This window comes from Podarcis melisellensis (assembly GCF_964234715.1).
Source record: "Podarcis melisellensis genome assembly, chromosome: 1".
NCBI lineage: Eukaryota > Metazoa > Chordata > Lepidosauria > Squamata > Lacertidae > Podarcis > Podarcis melisellensis.
In genome coordinates this window covers 115,054,315-115,073,610 of record NC_138528.1, presented here as the reverse complement: position 1 = coordinate 115,073,610, position 19,296 = coordinate 115,054,315, and the positions used below count along the sequence as shown (strand labels likewise).

Below are 19,296 nucleotides of genomic sequence, written 5' to 3'. Positions count from 1 at the left end.
CAGTATTTCCTTCTGGATTTAACACCTTCCTCCTTGTACAATATTGCACATTCTTTGGATTCAAAATTTACACTACAATTTGCACTGCTCTTGCTTAATGTAGTACTGTCGACGGAAAAAACTGCAGTCTGAACCCACGCTTCAAAATTTGCATATAGGCTCTGGTACAAGTTTTGGCCGAAGTGTTCTGTAAAAGCCAGCAACAAGTATTGCAAAGTTTGAGTCTCAGCAACTCTTCTGATATCGGGCTCATTTTCAAAACACGTCAATGTTGCTCCACAAATCAGTAGAGCAGCTAAGTTATATGGCAGGTGCTAAACTGGATACCAAACAGCATCATTTGTATTGTTTAGCCCAATTGATCTTCATCCGTCAAAACTTGTCCAAGGTTTTCTGCACTACAAGCCAATGAACAACTAACCTTATCCGTGTTGTCTTGCCATTGTTATAGATCTATTAAAAAGTACTTCATACAATTAGATTTATAAAGGAGGCATCCAATGATATTCCTAAACCATGGGAGGCATCCAATGATATTCACTGGTGGGCAAAATGGTACTTGCAGTTTCTCTTCTTCCCCCTCCAGCCCCCATTGGTCCCCCCATAACCGCTTACAGAGGGTCCCTCCACTCCTCTGGAGAAACCTTGGTGCATCAGCAGAAGCCCACTCACGCTTATGTTGCATCTCATCTCTGACATTTATAATCATTTGAAACATAAAGTTCAGAAAAATGAATTTCAGACATCGCAGATAGTGATATAACCAGTTTAAGGAGGGCAAACCAAAACTTGACGTTTCAGAATTTCTTGGGAGAATAGCAGCATAAAGTCTTGTATACTTCCATGAACCCCCCAAAATATTGTGAACGTTTATCAATGTTAAAAGCATAAAAGGGACTAGTTTCACAAAGACGCATTATAATGATATAAATACCTGCAGGACTGTCGGCATTTTCTCCTGAGTGCAGCTGAATGCCACCAGAATCTATGGAATTTATTGTAACTGTCTGTAGATTTGGCAACTGAGCAGTACTTAGGCTAACAGGAGTCGAAGTCAAGCCCCCGCTTGCTGCAACTTGACCCAGAGTGAGCGTCTGCACAGGGGTCAACGTTATTTGTTGGCCAGGGGCATTCTGCAGCTGCAAGTTCTGCAAGTTCTGCACTCCTTGCACTTGAAACGTCTGCCAGGTTATCTGCCCGGATGGGGTCACTGTCTGCGCCTGGATTAAAAACGTCCCAGGGTTCAACTGAAGCTGAAGATTCTGCAAAGCCTGTTGCGATATACCTTGGCCAGCTTGCACCCCGTGGATTGTCTGCTGCGCAATACCTTGTACAATTTGGGCTTGACTGGTTGTTTGCTGAGACTCCTGAAGCTGTATGTGCTGCACAATAGGCTGTGCTGTGGAGACCTGAATATTCTGAGCCTGTGTCTCTTCCGAGACAGATGTTTGGATATAATTTCCCTGAAGATCAGAACTGTGTACTTGCCCAGTATTAGTAGACAGGCTGTTTGCATTCTGCTCCAATATACTGGTACTGTCTATAGTTACAGGCAGTTGTGATGAAGAAGATGTTGGCACAAATAAGTCTGTATCGGTGGTGGTTTCCGTCATTTCAGGAGAAACCTGCTCAGCAGTCCTATCAGAAGTGTCCGAACTATCCATCGCCTGTGAAGTACTTATCAAATGCCCGTCGGCATTAATGCCTGCAGTCATGGTTTGAGAACCACTTAGTCCCAGAGAATCTAGATCAACACTATTGATGGGAACAAAAGCAATATTTCCCGGCAGTCCAAGAGGAACGTTCGCAACTACCTGTGCTTGCCCAGGGAAAGACGAACTGCCAATGGTAACCCCTTGGACTTGGCCAGTCTGTGACAATATATTCTGAATATTACTAGAAGATGTTCCAGAGGCAATGATGGTTTGATTGGAGCCAGGAATGATTTGAATTTGACCGGTTTCTTGATTTACACTACCGTTGTCAGAAGAGGCTGCAAAACCAAGCTGAACTTGCTGACCATCAGCGGTCTGAATCTGGGGTATTACTTGATACTGGACATTGGGCACAGCGCCGTTTGACGAATCTGATCCAGATGCAACAGAAAATATCTGTTGATTCTGCAAACTCTGTAGGGGAAGAACATATTGCCCACTTGAAGTTACTGTGGCGGTCCCCGGGATCTGTACTATATTGCCAGCTTCATCTTTGATAGTTGTTGGCGTAGCAGACAGCACCTCCCATCTATTTGGAGTTCCTGCTAACTGTACAGATGACAAATCCCCTGCCTGAACAGAAGCAAAAAGAACAGAAAATCAAGACATGTAGATTTTACAAGTTAGATTACATACAAACTGTAAAACTGCAAACATACATGCGATTTACAACTTCCATGCAACCTGGACACAAATGCACTTAGAACTAATTTACCTCAGTAGGCCTGAACGCACACAGCTCTGTGCTGCATTGTGGCCTTTACCTACCATTTCAACATACTGTTACATTACTCTAGTACGCTGAAGGTTAATCGCCGGACAATCAACGGTTGAAAAACATCAAGAAACTCACATCAAGTATTTTATCTTTTCGACACCGGATCTTCCAATGCTAATTCATTATGCTGATCTTTGATAAAACCATTCTAACAATTTAAGTCCCCTCCGTACTCCAGTAAATGTGTCACTCATGAATTTTAGGTTGGCTGCTATGAGTTACATGAATATACATACATACACACAGAGAGAGAATTCAGTTCTCATGGTCAAAAGAATATTTTGCATGTATACAATATTTCCCCTTTTCTGTCCTCCAGCCCCACCTCTTTGAACTGAGCTGGATGTTCCTCTACAGAGCCCTTAGAGTCAAGGGCTACACAAAATAGAACTAATATATATAATTGATCCGAATAGGGAAATTTATAATATACTCGACTAAGAAACAATGAGTAAGCGTTGAAATTTTGATATATAACCTTATTTTCACATTGTAAACAGCTGCTAATTCCTAGATACTTTACAGGAACAATTCTATCCTTTGCATCCCATGGACTTCCCTCTCCACGAGGGCCTCCTTGTCACAGTGGCAGAAAGCTCAGCTGCCATTGTTCCTCTGCCAGCTGTACTGTGACTGCAGTTAGGGAGCTGGGGAAGATTCATGTCAGGGACACTATAGATTCAGAGGCCTGTCCATTTCCAACAGGTTGATTAGAGAAGAAAACCTATATACCATTTAATATACAGTCGGACCTTGGAAGTCGAACGGAATCCGTTCCGGAAGTCCGACTTCCAAAATGTTCAGAAACCAAGGTACGGCTTCTGATTGGCTGCAGAGAGCTCCTGCAGCCAATCAGAACCCGCGTCGGACATTCAGGTTCCAAAGAAAGTTCGCAAACCGGAACACTCACTTCCGGGTTTGCAGCATTCGGGAGCCAAAGCGTTTGACTTCCAAGGTACAACTGTATACGTTTACAATTTACTATATACATTTCTGGATGAAATGTAGTTCTATTTTTAGAAAGCAAAATGCGGAGCCTTCTGTGCCCTGGCTGGCCCAAGCCCAGCGAGGCTTAGGAAGTGGCAGTTTTTCTGTCACAGACTTTTCCCTTCCACCCAACCATACCACTCACCAGGATTGCTCTGCCCAATGTTTCATGAAGAACATGTGCTGATCAGCACTAGAAGGTGGTACTAATTCATTTTGGAGATTATGGGAAAAGAGTACTAAATTAATTCGTGACAGACAGAAAGCATTTACCACGTGCTATCATTTCGGCTTGAAAGATACTTAACCTTCTCTACTTATACACCAGCAGTGAGACTACAACATAACACTTTTCCAAGTATCCCCGCGGCATTGTGGAATGTTGTCCTGACTTGGATCCTAGCTGATCAGATGTCTTAAATCATCTTAGCCGCTTTTCTTGTCTTCCCAATGCGCGCTTTAGAAGTTAAGGAGGTTTCCAGATAATACAATCAAAACTGTTTGATTGCAAAAATCAAAAAAAGTTTAGGCAAAGTAATAGCGAAGGAAAAAACAAACAAGTTTAGCACAATAGATCTAAAGCTTGGTTACATTGCTACAGCATCCCAATAAATAGCTGCTGTATTCATTAGAATGCAAAGTACTCCAAGAGCAGACTCAGAAGCAGAAGCAGCTGCAGCTCAACCACTGAAGTGCTTCGAAGGACAGGGTTGTTTTTTTCAGTTGCGGCACCTACCCTAAAGCCTTGCAGAGTGAGGTCCATCAGGCTCTATTGCGGCACTGCTTCAAAAGGAGAATGAAGACTGACATTTTTTTAAGGCCTCAGGTTAATTGTGAACTTTCTGATGGCTCAGTTATTTTTGTGCTGTTAAGATTCGTTAGTTTGCACATTGTTAATATTAATTTCAGTGAATATGGAAGGAAGGTTAGGTTTCATTTTGTTTTTACTGGAGAAATAGGTGAGATAGAATTGTTTAAAAGGATGTCGTAGAAAGCAGACGATGCTAAATTTTCAAAGGCCCAAGTCTCCACTGTAATGAACTACTGAAGTTCACATTACAACCGATCCATTTCAGATCATTTTCCGAAAAGGATTGGCAATGGACAAGACTGGAAATAATAACAAACCATTTCTGGTCTTAGCCATCTGCCACATACTTATTTCTTTAAATTCAGTGTGCTTCTCTTTCTCAGCCCCCAGTCAGAAGGCGGGCCTCTCCTTTATACGGGCCCCTTCCTGCACATTAGGTTGTGCATACCAGGTTGCCCTTTTTTATACTTCATGCACCGACAACAAAAATCAAGAAAAGGACATGTGCTTGAACAGGGAATGTGCGCTCTCTCTCTCTCTCTCTCGTGCTCCTTGCAAGATTTCAAACATCCCAGGGACATCCTGTGCTCCAAGGAGCAGAATGGCACTTCCTTGCACTGAGCAGCCATAACGCAATGGTTTCATCATAAAGGTAAAGGTACCCCTGCCTAGACAGACTCTAGGGTTGTGCGCTCATCTCACTCTAGAGGCTGGGAGCCAGCGCTGTCTGCAGACACTTCCGGGTCACGTTGCCAGCGTGACGAAGCTGCTCCGGCGAACCGGCACCAGAGCAGCACACGGAAATGCCGTTTACCTTCCCGCCAGTAAGCGTTCCCTATTTATCTACTTGCACCCGGGGGTGCTTTCGAACTGCTAGGTTGGCAGGCGCTGGTACCGAGCAACGGGAGCGCACCCCGCCGCGGGGATTCAAACCGCCGACCATGCGATCGGCAAGTCATAGGCGCTGAGGTTTTACCCACAGCGCCACCCGCGTCCCTGGTTTCATCATAGCTAAGCAGAAAAAAGCAAAGCTGTAGAGTGCTGTGATATCAGAACACTCCAGCTAGTCACACATCTTCCAATACTCCTTGGATCTTCTCAAGTGTCTTTAATGCCACATCAAACATCGGATATGGCTACCAATCCACTGTATCTTAAGAGTCTGAAATGTTTCAATATTTTTCAGCAGATGAATAAACAAGGAATCAGTTTTCACACAGGTGAGATACAAGTCCCAAGGACTTCCTGTCACGACGGATCTGGTCGCATGCCTCTTACCCAGGCATAGGCAAACTAGGCCCTCCAGATGTTTTGGGACTACAACTCCCATCATCCCTAGCTAACAGGACCAGTGGTCAGGGATGATAGGAATTGTAGTCTCAAAACATCTGGAGGGTCAAATTTGCCTATGCCTGCTCTTACCAGTCTCAACGTTCTGATGAATTATTTTCCAAAAGTCAAAGTATAAATAACGGAAAAGAACCCATCGGTCAGGGACAGGTATCTACAGCAAAGCATTTTGCTGCCACTTCTGAACACAAAGAATTGTCCTTCATTCCAACTACAGTTAAACAAACTAGGATGAATCCACGCCTTGACATCCTTGTTTTCTTTCAACTAACTAGTCCTCAAAGATCGGAACCTGCTGTGGTCAAAGGTGAATCTGAAAGCTTTCATTCTTCTCCTCTTCTCATGTGAAGGAAGACAGAGGCGTGTGTGAATCTGGGAGTCACCATAGCATGTTCAGGCAAACATCTGAACCAGGCCAGTAAAAGTAATTTATGTTAAGCTCAGTTAATTTGGAGTGCAACTGGACTTTGTTTGTGCATCTTTTTAAGTGGTGGAGCGATAAGAAAAAATAACTTCAAAAAGAAAAGTGAGAAGCTATTCTTTTTGGAAATTAAGTTTTGAAAACTTATGATCATGTGTAAATAGGTTGTTGCCTGTACTCTGATTTCTGATTCCTAAGTCTACCAGAGATACCAGCAGTCAGATTTAAGTTACCTACAGCTCCTTATGACAATACGTAATTAAAATGCCTACATATTGCCACTATATAATTGGGATGGGTACAAAGTATTGCATTATTACAGTGCGCTGTAAACATCATTAGATTTAACCTCAATACTGAATATATTTAATTAGAAGTAAATCCCACCACGTTAAACAGAACTTAACTTCCCAGTTAAGTGTTCTTCAAATCACAAGCACAGGGAGCTATTTATATAAACACATTAGTTTCTCTTATAGCTATGGTATACAAATGCTGTACCAGTACACTTATAATATTTCCAGTTCATAAAAATATTGTCTTTCCCCCTAACATCAACAAGTCCTACTTCTGAAGATTATTCAGTTTCAGAAACATAATATTGATTTCTAAAACTTCGCTGATGTTATTATTGCTACCATCGCTCAGGCTTTTGCTTACATTTTCAGTGGAACATTATCTATTCAAACAAACAGGAGGGCAGCCTACACAATTACAGCAAAAAGCTTATTGCTGGTTTCAAGAAAGGCTATGCACCTATGTAAAAGTTGGCATTTATTACACAGTGAAGCAGTTTAAGATCCGTATTAAATCTTCTATAATTTGGGATCCTGCAAGGCATTTCGAGAATCAATTATTGGGAAATCCCCTGCTCCTGACTGTACAATAGCACAAGACTGCTAGGCTCCAGGGCAGTAGGAATACTCTTGTGCAAAACCTCATACAGCATTATTACTGACGCTAAGGACCAAGTGAGCAGGAGGCACAATGTTCATCAAGTCTTGAAACATGAGCAAAAAGTGCCCTCCCTTCGCCACATGAGCTTTTTCCTCCCTCATTCCAGATACTTCAAGCCGCAGAGCCTCAAGCAACTTAGAACATTGATCATTATGACCAAGAAATTGTTTTTCCCCTTGCCTTAGTTAACCCACCCACCCCGACACAAGATAATCCTTTTAGCTTATTGCATCCTAGGAGACGGGGGAAGTGAAGCTGCAAGATTCACACCTCACGGCAAGCCTTTCCTGACCGCAATTCCTTTCCCCTCATACTAACCTTTTTTCTTTTGGGAAGTCCCCCCAGAGCATGTAGAAACTCTTACCTTGTCTCTTTATGGATCCTTCTTCTGTACCCTACTTGGTGCCCTGGGGCACCCAGTTTGCTCTTAGAAGGAATAAGGCGGGGCCGAGATGATGAATTTGGAAATCCCCTTTCAGCTTTCATCTAGCCCTGCAGTTTACCACCACAGTACAATGCAATTTTTCTATTGCACTGACTGCTGAAGCTCAGGGTTAGGTGAGCGGGAAACTATGCTGCATGGCAAATACATGCCACGAGGAACATGTTCCCTGTCTCCAACTGCCTCCTCCAGTTAAAGTTTTTTTTAGGGTTTGATGTCTCACTGTGTTTTAATTTGTTGAAAGCTGCCAAGAGTGGCTTGGGTATCCCAGTCAGATGCACGGCCTATACATTTATTATTATTTATTTGTTCTAGATTCAGGTAGACAGCCTGTTGGTCTGACGCAGTCGAAATATATTTTTAAAAAATTTAAAAATTGTCCAATAGCACCTTAGAGACCAGCTAAGTTTTTTCTTGGTATAAGCTTTCGTGTGCATGCACGCACACTATCACCCCTACCCCAATTCAGCTGACACCCACAGCACAATTTTAGCCCTGGTTATCTGGCTGTTTTGTTTCCATCTCTCCTTTAAATGTACAAAATCATTTGGTTCAGCACATCTAGAAAGTCCTGCAAATATGCACAAGCCAGAACACTGTTTGTGGGTGTTGCCATTTCACTGCCAATCTGATAGGAATGGGACCACTAAGTTCACCATTAAAAAAAAAAAAAAGAACTACAGTCAGGAACACCTAAGAGTGCTGTTTGGGGATCAGTTCTGTTATTTACGCACATTCTGAAAGCTCCTCTTGCTGTGTTATGTACTACTTAGGAACAAGGATGGCTGTCAGCCCCAGCCTCTTAACACAGGAGGTGAGTTGGTTTCTGGAGAAAGACTCATTTCTTCTTTACCCAATGCTATTTCTCCATGTAGCACAGAAGGAACGTTTATGACATAGGGCACATACTCCCCAGCCGTTATACCTATGCACTTCTGAGATGCTATATGTTGTTCCAGACTCAGATAGCTCCTGCTCTCCCAGTTACCACCCTCAGCATGGCCAACCATGTTTTGGGGGGGTTTATTTACAACCTTGTATTGTTGTGAATAGCCAAGGAAACCCCATATCATACGGATACCCACACTATGCGTGTGAATTGCTGCCAAATATTTAGATGCAGGACCACAAAGTTCAGTATTCGGAAGGATGGTAGTGATGCAATCCCAGGGGAATCAGTAGAGATCCTGGAGGTTCAAAAAGGTTGTACTCTTTTGCAGAACTGGCAGAGAGACCTACGTGGAGATAACGTTTAGAATGGGGCGATAATTTGGGCTTGCTATATTCAGCACAAACTTCCAATTTGCTATTGTTTGACCAATTCAGATACAGCAACTGGCCTTGTTCGCATGCCACATTAAACCACCACTTAAAACAAAGTGCAGTTAATAGCAATACTCTCTCATTCCTGATGCCATGCCAGAGATAAGCCAGTCTTAGGCTGACATGTCATGTAAACCACTAGAAACAAACAAGGTTTGTCCTTGGTTCTGGGAAAACAAACCATAAAAGAAATTTCAGATGATGCAACGAATCAGACTTGGCTTGTTTTGACTGTGGTGCATATTCAGCACCAGGAAAGAAATACCATGGGAACTTTTGAGTAGCAGGCACCAACACATTTCCCTTTCACATTAAATCATAACTTGTTTTCAACTATTGTGATGTGTGAACTAGGAATCAGAAGTGATCACATGAGGGAGCACCATTTCAAATCCTGTTCACAATGGCCGACCTGCTGCGATACCTGAACTAGACTTTAGTGTAAAGCACACTCTACAAAATTAGTCCCAATTCAATGGCCCAGTAAGTCAGGGAAGGAAATACTGGCATTATATCTGTGGCAAAATTCTAAATTCCGGAAGACAATTCTCATAATTTAACTTCCTGTGAAATATCTGAAGTATGGCTAGACTATAGTAGTCTAATCCAGAAATCAATTTTGCAAGTTACTAGGGTGAAGTCTAAAGTAAACTGAATTTGGGGGTGCAAATATTGTGACTTGATCCTCGCTGCATTGGAAAGTTTGATAAGAAGTTGGAAATGCATAATTTAAATCTTAAACTTAGAAGGCTTTGGGGGGAACCCAGTTCCTTTTTCCAATTATTATAAATGCTAACAATTACTTTTAGCGACATCTCATTGTGGATGAGAGATTTGTGGTAGGTGGCTTGCTTTCTTATCCGAGTGTGTAAGAATGTGTTTGCAGTTTCCCTTCCCATTCCCACAGGAGAATTCATTGATACCAGAGATGAGACACAAAGATGAGAATGTTTTGTTGCTATTTAGTTAGCACTTTCACTTGCAATGATTCATTTTGTTAAGGAACATTCCATTAAATGCCATTAAGGAAGTATCTACTCTAGAAGATTCCTTTCAGGAAAATTCATGCCAATGCTTCTTTTTTCCAACTATTTTCATCTACTGCCATTATTTATATATTTGATATGTAGAAATACCATCAGAGGTCTCAGAATTGCTAGTATTATGAAAAGCACAAGAGAACGCCATGTGTGATCAGCTACATCCTGGATTAGCTATAGTTGGAGAATGGCACACTGAGGGAAATGGTTAGAAAAAGGGGTGGGTACCATAATTCTAGTCTGGATCTGAGGCCTCTCCACTTTGGCCCTGCCTACCCCCCAGATGGAAATTAGGCTAAGAAAAAAGCTCCTATAGGTGCCAAACTACCATTCAGAGAGGACCTATTGAGTAAAAAGAGGTATTCCTTACCCATTTTTGGCTTTGGCCACGACACACAGTCAATAAAAGGTACCAAACCAATTACCACCAAGAGAATGTGGCACTCAACATAAAAAGGACGCCCACCACTGATTTAAACCATTTATCCAAACATATAAATATTTGCAGGGAACCATAACATTTTGTGGAAAGGTCTTTTTCATTTGCGCTCTTTTCCACTCTCCTTTTTTTTCTGTCTCCGTCTCACATGCCTGCTTCTTGCCTGCCCACATTTCCTGTAGCCAATTCCCAATTACCTTTTAAAATCTCATCCCATTTATAAGGCTAAACCATTATCAAAATAAGTGTTTTAACGTTACCTGAGTGCCATTTTAGATCCTATTTTAATAAATTTATTATAGGATGGAGAATCTCACCAATGTGAAAACCTTGCTTCAGGCTCTCTGAGAACCAGAGACTACATTGCTGCATTATTTTTCCTTTGCGTCACACATTTGGAAGGACACAGATGAGCAAGTTAAAATTTGGCTCTATTCCAGGCTCTGACACTAACTCACTGAGGCTGTGGACAAGTGATTAGCTTCAACTACATCTTAGCTTCCTGGTGTGCAATGAAGATAATAAATACTTTTCGTTCTGCTGTGTGAGGCTACATTCCTTAATCCACTCACATGGCTTTTAAATGCCACTGAAATTGACAGGGCTCATAAGCACTCAAAGGGGCCACAGAAGTATACATTAAAATTAAGAAGGGACCATCAAATGCCAAATAACCTGGTTCAAGTTATCTAAGATGACACTGGAACAGTGTATGACTGCGAGTGTTTACTCAATAGTCCCGCTGAATTCAAAGGGACTTATGCACATGTATGCAAAGGACTGAATTCAAACAGTCACTTAAGCTAATGAAGCTTCTCCCATGCTATCCACATACAGCTTACCTAATCATTCTATTCCTCTCCACTGCAATACTCATTTCCTATTCACACCATAAACACTATCTAGAGAACAACCAGGAAGCCACAGAAAAGGTGAAGATTTTCATTCGGCATCGAACATACAGTTCCCTATATCACCCACGTACAGACAGGTTCGAAAATTAAAGAGAGTACCCATTTCTGGCAAACCCATGGAATCAAATCTGAATGGTTAACGTAAAATGCCAAATCATCCCACCGCTTAAAACTTGCATTTCAATTAACACACACACACACCCCGCCCGCTTCAAACCTGCTCCTTTTTAACAGCAAAGCACTGACATGTTGTTTTCCGTCACATCCTACTCCTACCAGGCTCCTCTAAAAACTAGTCAGGATAGTTACAGGGCAGATAACACACAAGAAAACAGAGTGGTGGTGGTTTGAGTGTCAAAACTTCCCTTTTTACACACACACACACAAATGATCTGCAGTGCACTGTTAACTGCGCCCAGAAACAGCGTTCAAAATAGCTCGCTTCCGCTAGGGAGTACAGGCTGCCTTTTCTTTTCTCCTTCCCCCCCTTCCCTCCAACCAGCCATTTTGCCCTTAAAGTGTCTTCTCCTTTCCTCCTCTCCTTCAACCCAGCCTACATTTTGTGCTGCTGCGGGGTTCCGGGGTGACAGCTGACATTCAGGAGCAGGAAGGGGGGTGGGGTGGATGATGGTTCACTTTTTTGAAAGGTGGGGTGGGGGTGGAAAGCCCAGATAGACCTCCCTTTGCCTTGGGGTGGGGAGGAGGAGGGGTGAGCGGGAGAAACCAAAGCTTCCCGCCTCTCTGCCTGCCTGCCTCCCCCCCCCACCCCACCTCCCCAAACCTGCGCCGCCGCCCCGTCAAGCCCCGTTTGAAGATGCAAGGAGAGGCGCCGCGGCATTCAGAGGCTCGAGGGGATGTCCCGGTGCCGCCTCCTCCTCCTCCTCCTCTCTCCCCCCACCCACCCCAGGGAGCCCGCCCGCCCGCCCGCCCGGCTCCTCCCGGAGAGGCAGGGGAGCTCGGGGACCCCCTCTCCCCGGCAGGTCGGCCTTGCGATCGTCCCTCCCCCGGGCGGGCGGGCAGTGCTCTGCGGTGTCTCTCCGCGTCCCTCCCCCCGGGCGGGCGGTCGGTCTGCGGCGTCTCTGCCTCTCTCTCCCCCCCCCCTTCTCCGGCAGGCCGTGCGAGCGCGGCGGGGCGGGCACTTACCGCTCCGGCAGGCGGAGAAGCGTCGTCGTCGTCGTCCTCCGGCGACGGCGGCCCGATCTTGCTGCAGGTAGCCGCCAAGAGCGCCAGCGGCGACGGCTGGGTGTCCTGGGGTGGGGTGAGGGGGGGGAGCGGGAGACAGGCGGCGGGAGAGGTGGGTTAGCGCGGGGCGCGTCTCCGTCGGTCCCCTTCCCTCCACCCGCGCAGCAGCGGCGCCGCCGCAGCCACCGAAACCCCGCGCTCGCGACGTGTCACCGCCGGGGGGGTGGGGAGGAGGGGGGGAAAGAAGGGCTCCGGGCCCGAAGCCTGCTGCTTCACCCGCCCTCCCGCCTCTCACCTGCGGGGTGCCCGACTCGTCCGAGGCGTCGGCCGAAGGCGCTGCAGAGCCGCCGTTCCCGTGCTGCAGATATTCGCCGTGGGGGCCGCCGCCGCTGTTGCTGCCGCCGCTGCTGTCCACGTCCAAGGCAGCCATTTCCTCTTGTTTCACGGGCTTCTCCGGAGCTGCGCGCATAACGGGGGGGGAGTAGTTGGAGAAGGGGGGGTTCGGGAAAAAAAAAGATAGGCCGGGTTGTTTGGTGGTGCGGGGGGGTTGGAAGGAGAAGTTGGGCGGTGGGGGGGGGAGGCGGAGAGAATCGGTCGGAGGGGGGAGGGGAGGAGAGTCACTGGCGGGCGCGCTCGCCCCCTCCCTTCCCCATCACCCCGGCGCTTGCTCGCTCGCTGGCTCGCTCCCTCCCGCGCAAGGCGAGCCCGCCCTGCTTTCCCTCCGCTCCCCTCCCTCTGTTCCCTCCTCCTCCTCCTCCTCCCTCCCTCCCTCCGCGCCGCTGCCGCCGTCCCTGCTGCCCCTGCCCCTCTTTTCTCCCTCCTCCCCCTGGCTCTGCTCCTCCTGCTCAGCCAGTGCCGCTCCAGCCACACTCGCAGGCAGACACGCGCGGCGGCGGCGGCGGACGAGCAGCAACCGAGGCGGCGGCGGCTCCCCAACAACAAGGCCCCGTACGTACCGGTCATGGCGGGAGGACGAGCGAGCGACTTGGCAGGCGAGGAGGGAAGGGAGGAAGGAAGGAAAAGCGCTGGCTTGAACCCCGCTGGTCTCTGGCGCGCAGGCCCCGCTGGCGGCCGCTGCCGCTGCTACGGCTAGGCAGCCGCCGCTGCTGCTACTGCTGCTGTCGCCACCGCCGGGGACATGCTTATTGTGCGCGCGGGGTTGAAGCGGCGGCGGCGGAGGTGGTTCTGCTGGTGGTGGTGGTGAAGGAGGAGGAGGAGGCGGCGGCCTGGCTCCCACTCCGGGGTCCCCCCCCCCACTTGTTTTGATTGACGGTGCGAGGAAGCCGAAAGGTGGAGCTTGGAGCAAAAGGGAAGAGGGGGCCCGGCCGACACCGCCAGCACCACCACTACTACCGCCGCCTTGCGCGCGCGCGCCCGCCCGCCCTGAGAGCTGGCCCGGAACTCCCGCCTCTCCCCCCCCCCCACTTTGCTCTCGCGGCGTTCCAGGCAGCTCATTGGCTGCGGCGCCGCGCGGCCCGCGCTCTCACTGGCCCTCGCCTCCTGTCGCTCAGCCCGCTTGCGGGAGCGGCCCCCGCTCCCCTCCTCCCCCCTCCTTTGCCGAGGTGGCTTCCTGTTTGCCAGGGTTTGTGTGAGAGACAATGAGCGAGGCCTTGCTCGGGTGGGCTCGGGCTGAGGTTGGGGGGGGGGGGAGCCAGGCCGCGGCGGCCGCCTAAACCGGCGGTTGGAAGGGAGAGAGAGGCCCTGAGGCAGCCGCGTCAAGGCTCTTGGCCTTTACCCTCATGAGAGAGCTTTATAAAGCGCTTGAGGCCTGCTCCCCTCAGAGCGGTTCTCTCTTCGGGCCCTGCTCGATTTCCGTGGAAGACTCGGCGGGGTTTGAATTCTCCCTCGTTCCGGCTGCCACTCAGCGTTTTGTGACAGCGGCTCTAGGGAGGAGGAGGGAAACTTGGAGGCTGCGCTTATGGACCGAAAACAAAACCACCCCTTCTCAAAAAAAAAATTAAAAAATTCTCCAGTTAAAATGTCGGCGCGCTGCTGGCCAATCAGGCCTCGCTTGCGAATGTTTTGAAGGCCCTGAAGTGCCAGACCCGGGCCTTGTGCCTACGTGTTAATGTCATCTGTTAACTTTTTTCCAGAAGCGGGTTTCTTTTTAAAAAATATTTCAGGCCTTAGTTCCCACGAGCTAAAAGGACATTGATTTCCAGTATTTAGTCTCTGGTGAAGAGAGTTTTGAATATGAATGGGGCTTCGTCTTGGCGAATGATGAGCTTAGTAAAACACTTGAGTTTTAAAATTATAAACAGTTGAGCATCTCTAATTTCTCTCTCCATGGTTTTAAATAATCAGCTTTTACATTGCTTAACGTGAGTTAATAGAGCAGCATAAAAAAAAATACTGCTTAAAGCACAAAAGCAGTAAATCCACATTTCTCAGTGGCAAAACTGCCGAGATTATAGTGAAATTCCTTCCAGTAGCACCTTAGAGACCAACTAAGTTTGTTATTGGTATGAGCTTTTGTGTGCATGCACACTTCTTTAGATACCTTTGTTTTTATTTTGATTAGGCAGACCAACACAGCTACCTACCTGCAACTGTGATTATAATGGTCCTGAATTGTTCCTGAAGAAAGCAATTCCATCTCCCACTGAGATCAATGGCGAAATATCCATTGATTTAATTCTAATGGATCGGGCGCTAATCCTCAAGCATTTCTTGAATTAGGATTGTATAAATTTGTCAAAATTACATGGGTGGGTTTTTTAGATGTGTTTTGGATTTTTGTTATTGATATGTGTCACACCAAAATGCACTCCAACTATAAATAGCATAGGGATTGTTTTATATATTTTTGCGTAGATCCCTTGTTGAGTTTGAGGTTGGCTTGAAGGCAGTGTTGAACTCTTGAAGACATGCATTCTGTTACTGTCCATGTTTGCTAAGAATTAAATGATACTGTTAAGTGGTGCTTACTTTCTAGTAAGTGTACTCACAGGATTCCAGCAGCTATTTTACTTTGGGGTGGGGGACTTCAGCATACAATTTGTGGTTAGTTTAGGACTTTTTGACATCTTAGTGAAAAGCATTTAGTGAGCATAATAACTGACACAGCACATGATGGGAATAAGTTGGATTAAGTACGCCTGTTCATCAGACGTAGAAATTGCCAGGATTTGGTCATTATGTTCTAAGTGTAGGTACAATAGACCAATATACATGAGACTTCCTCCTTTTCTATGTCTATTTGTGGCTGGCCAAGAATGGGTGGTGTTCATGTTATCAGATGGTGTGCAACTATAAAACTGATCAAAGCAAAATAATTTTTCTGTTTCAGTTTTGGATTACTTTCAGTTAAGGCAAGGGAATAGTCATGAATTCATCCATATTTAAAATATTGCATTTTTTCATTTTAAAGCACAAGCGAGTTTCCCCCTTATTTTGGTTGTGGGCGCAAGAAAGCTGAAAGGAGGCTTGCAGCAGAAGAGGGAGATCTGGCTTGACAGTTGTCACCACAACTACCTCCACCTTGCCTATTAGCTCAGACTCCGCCCCCCCCTTAGTGCTCCTAGCGACTAATTGGCTGCAGTGCTATGTGGCCTAGACACTTTCTGCCTCAAGCCAACAGGAAACCATGTAAATGAACAATAATGTAAACATGAAAAATAATACTGATTTATGAGACATTTGGGGCAGCTATTTGAAAGTAGCTGTTGGCCACTGTTCACTGAACCCCAGTTCATCAGTGAAAGGGAACCGTGGACACACACAAGTTCAGAGGTTAGATGTAGTAACTACTCTCAGCAGAGGGAATACAGAAATCAAAAGCTTGCAACCAATTCAAAACACAGAAAATCTTTCCTAAAAAGGGTTGTCTTGGTAATATGGCGAACTGCCATTAGGGAAGAAGCAAGGCCGGCCTTGGGAGGGATCAGTTCAGGCCGCAGTAGCAAGAAAGGCCTTTTCTCTTATCCCAACCAGATGTATTTTCAGGAGACGGAAGAGGGCTTCCATTGGTAGTTCTTAATATGTGGGAAAGGTTGTGTGGGAGAAGATGTTCCTTCAGATAGCATGTTCACAAACAGTAACGGTTAATGAATGTTTTTACAATCTTTGAAACTGCCAAGAAAAATATTGTCCCTGAAATATATAAATAACTGTAAGCAAACAGTGTCATGTTTGCTCCAGTTTGTTCTTTTAGATAGAACTTCAAGTTTGATAAAAGGTCATGGATTCAGTTTTAATGAAGAGTGAGAGTAGATTTGAATGTGTCTCTTTGTATTATATTTTCTAGGGGACACAATATATATACAGTGGACCCTCTGGATACGAATTAAATTTGTTCCAGGGGTCCGCACTTAACCTGAAAAGTCTGTAACTGGAGGCACCGCTTCTGTGCACACACGTGGCATCATAGAGCGCTTCTACACATGCCCACGCGGTGAAACCCGGAAGTATACACTTCGGGGTTTGCCACGTTTGTAACCCGAAAGTTACATATCCAGAGCAGTATGTAACTCGAGGGTCCACTCTGTGTGTGTGTGGTGGTGTTTAGTCATGTCCGACTCTTCGTGACCCCCTGAACCGGAGCGCGCCAGGCACTCTTGTCTTCCGCTGCCTCCCACAGTTTGGTCAAACTCATGTTGGTAGCTTCGAGAACACTGTCCAACCATCTCGTCCCCTTCTCCTTGTGCCCTCAATCTTTTACAACATCAGGGTCTTTTCCAGGAAGTCTTCTCTTCTCATGAGGTGGCCAAAATATTGGAGCCTCAGCTTCAGGGTCTGTCTTTCCAGTGAGCACTCAGGGCTGATTTTCTTAAGAAATGTTATATTATATTTTATTATATTATATATTATATTATATTATGTGTCCCCCAGAAAACATAATACGTACAAAGAGACATATTCAAATACATACACACACACTCAAAATATCTGATTAAATGGAAAATGGCTTTTTTTTAAATTGCCTTTGATCTATCCTGTTAAAGTTTTTAGTATAGTGCCTGTCTGACTGCAAATCTGTCTATGCTACTGTGCAATGGTATTGTGTTACACACCACATAGATGAAGCTGTCAAACTTGTATTTTGAATACATTTTCAGGATTTGATGAGTAGGGCTTTTCAAATGGGGTTGAGACTCTGCATGTCTGGTGCATGCATACTCTTTCAACACAGGAGCAACAGTTTTCAAAGGTTGCTTATAGTGATACACACTCTATACATGTATAATGTTGAGAACCACAGTCAATTGCAGATATCAAACAAACACCAAAGAACAAATTAAACTCCAGATCAGAGAAAAGGTCCAACAATGACATGAAAGCAGAGTTCAATTTTTATTTAACTAACTGAAGCCTAGGCCTAGCCTGTGCTGTGGTATAGAATAATATGGAGCCATTAAAACACTTGAGCTTTGAGAGCAGCTTTCAGTACAGTGATAGATGTCACTGGCAATTCATGGTATCTGTTTCATATGTATTTTTACAGCCATCCCAATAGCAAAGTTTCATTGTGGTTTACATGAAAAGAGCCTGCTACATCAGGCCTGTGGCTCACTTAGTCCAGCATCCTGTTTTCACAGTGGCAAACCAGATGCATGTGGAAAGCATGCAAGCAGGACATGAACACAGCAGCACTCTGCCCATTTAGGACTAAAGGCAATGAGTATTCAGAAGTGGAGCACAGCTATTGTGACTACTAGCCAATGATGAGCTTTCTCCTCCATGAATTTGTCTAATCTTTTAAAGCCATCCAAGTTGGTGGCTCCCCATTTATAGAATGCTCTCCCCAGGGAAATTCTGCTAGTGCCTTTATTGTACACCTTTAGGTGCCAGGCTAAAACGTTCCTCTTCAGCCTGGCTGATTAATACCCAATGCCCTTCTAAATGTGTTTGGGGAGGGGAGGGGCATTCATTGGTTTATGTTTTTAAGGTTCTTGTTTTTATTATGTATTTCGTATTTTTATGTTACGAACCGTCCTGAGATGAAGGCCGGTATACAGATTTAATAAATGAAATAAAAATAACTACTTTGGTAGTATTTGTAAATCTATATAAAGATTATATGTTTATGTCAATTGTGGCAGAATAACAAAAGAATTTGATTATTTTAAAATAGGAATGGTTTGGTAGTATGTTAGGTGACAATGAAAGCTGAATAGTAAAGCCATGCCACCAGTTAAATGGGACAAAGGTCTGAAACCTAGTCCTTAGAGTGGAAAATTCATCAGCCATGCTGAAACTCCCTTTGCCCCGAAAAAAAACAATAAGGAAAATTAGCTAGGTGGAAAATGTAAGATAGCAGACATTACCACATTTTCCCTTATCAAAGGCCCAGTAAGGTGTTTTTGATACCTTAAGTAGAAGTATTTGTGATGAAGGAACCCATATTGTTTGACATTAAGTATAAGTTGGCACTGCTAGATCCCCCAACATATTTTTTTTAAAAAGCTTTTATAGGTTATTGTGAAGATTTTTTATTTGAAACGTTTGTAATTTTTTACTTTTTTTTTTTTACAGTGGCATGTGTAATGTATGCAAATCTCCCAGCAGCCAAACAATACCAACCCCTGTACTCAAAGTAGTTTCAGGGGCTCAGCCAGAAAGAGGAGACTGGAAGACTTGATGCATGGCCTGGTGGTGAAGAGTATAAGGATACCAGAAGTGCCTTTCACATAGACTTGTGGAATAAAATGAATGAAGAGTCAAGCACTGGAGCGCACTGTATAAATACGGAATTAGTATGAGAACGTGGATTGGGATAGTAGTCCAGAAGGTAATGTATTTTCACAAAATACCCAAGGCTGCCTTTGCATCTAGAAGGAAGCTGCGGCAAGCTGTACAAAAAAGAAGACAAAATGGTAGTGCCGTGTGCTGAGCGATGCAACAAAATTGTCGTAGTCCATCACCACTGACTCTGTATCAAGAACCAGATGTGATGCCCTTCATAATAAAAATGTATGTTTATTTAAGGCGCAAGGAA

The 19,296-nt window shown here is 45.2% G+C and overlaps 1 protein-coding gene and 1 long non-coding RNA gene across 3 annotated transcripts in view; one reads left to right on the top strand and one right to left on the bottom strand.

Annotated features, from left to right (window-relative positions):
• The window catches only part of SP3 (Sp3 transcription factor), a gene marked incomplete at its 5' end in the record, with an annotated part of 24,868 nt that extends 11,121 nt beyond the window's left edge, over positions 1-13,747 (bottom strand). The window contains 4 exons of one of the 2 annotated variants that reach the window (XM_081917702.1): positions 935-2,288; positions 12,321-12,425; positions 12,655-12,818; positions 13,316-13,747. In XM_081917702.1, the coding sequence (XP_081773828.1) occupies positions 935-2,288; positions 12,321-12,425; positions 12,655-12,818; positions 13,316-13,322 (1,630 nt within the window). Of the gene's footprint in view, positions 1-934; positions 2,289-12,320; positions 12,426-12,654; positions 12,829-13,315 lie in introns of those variants that run through there. The other variant, XM_081917701.1, reaches the window with a different exon arrangement.
• LOC309363385 lies at positions 12,838-19,296 on the top strand. The gene is made up of 2 exons (XR_014165316.1): positions 12,838-13,307; positions 18,834-19,296. It is a non-coding gene; the product is annotated as an uncharacterized lncRNA (long non-coding RNA).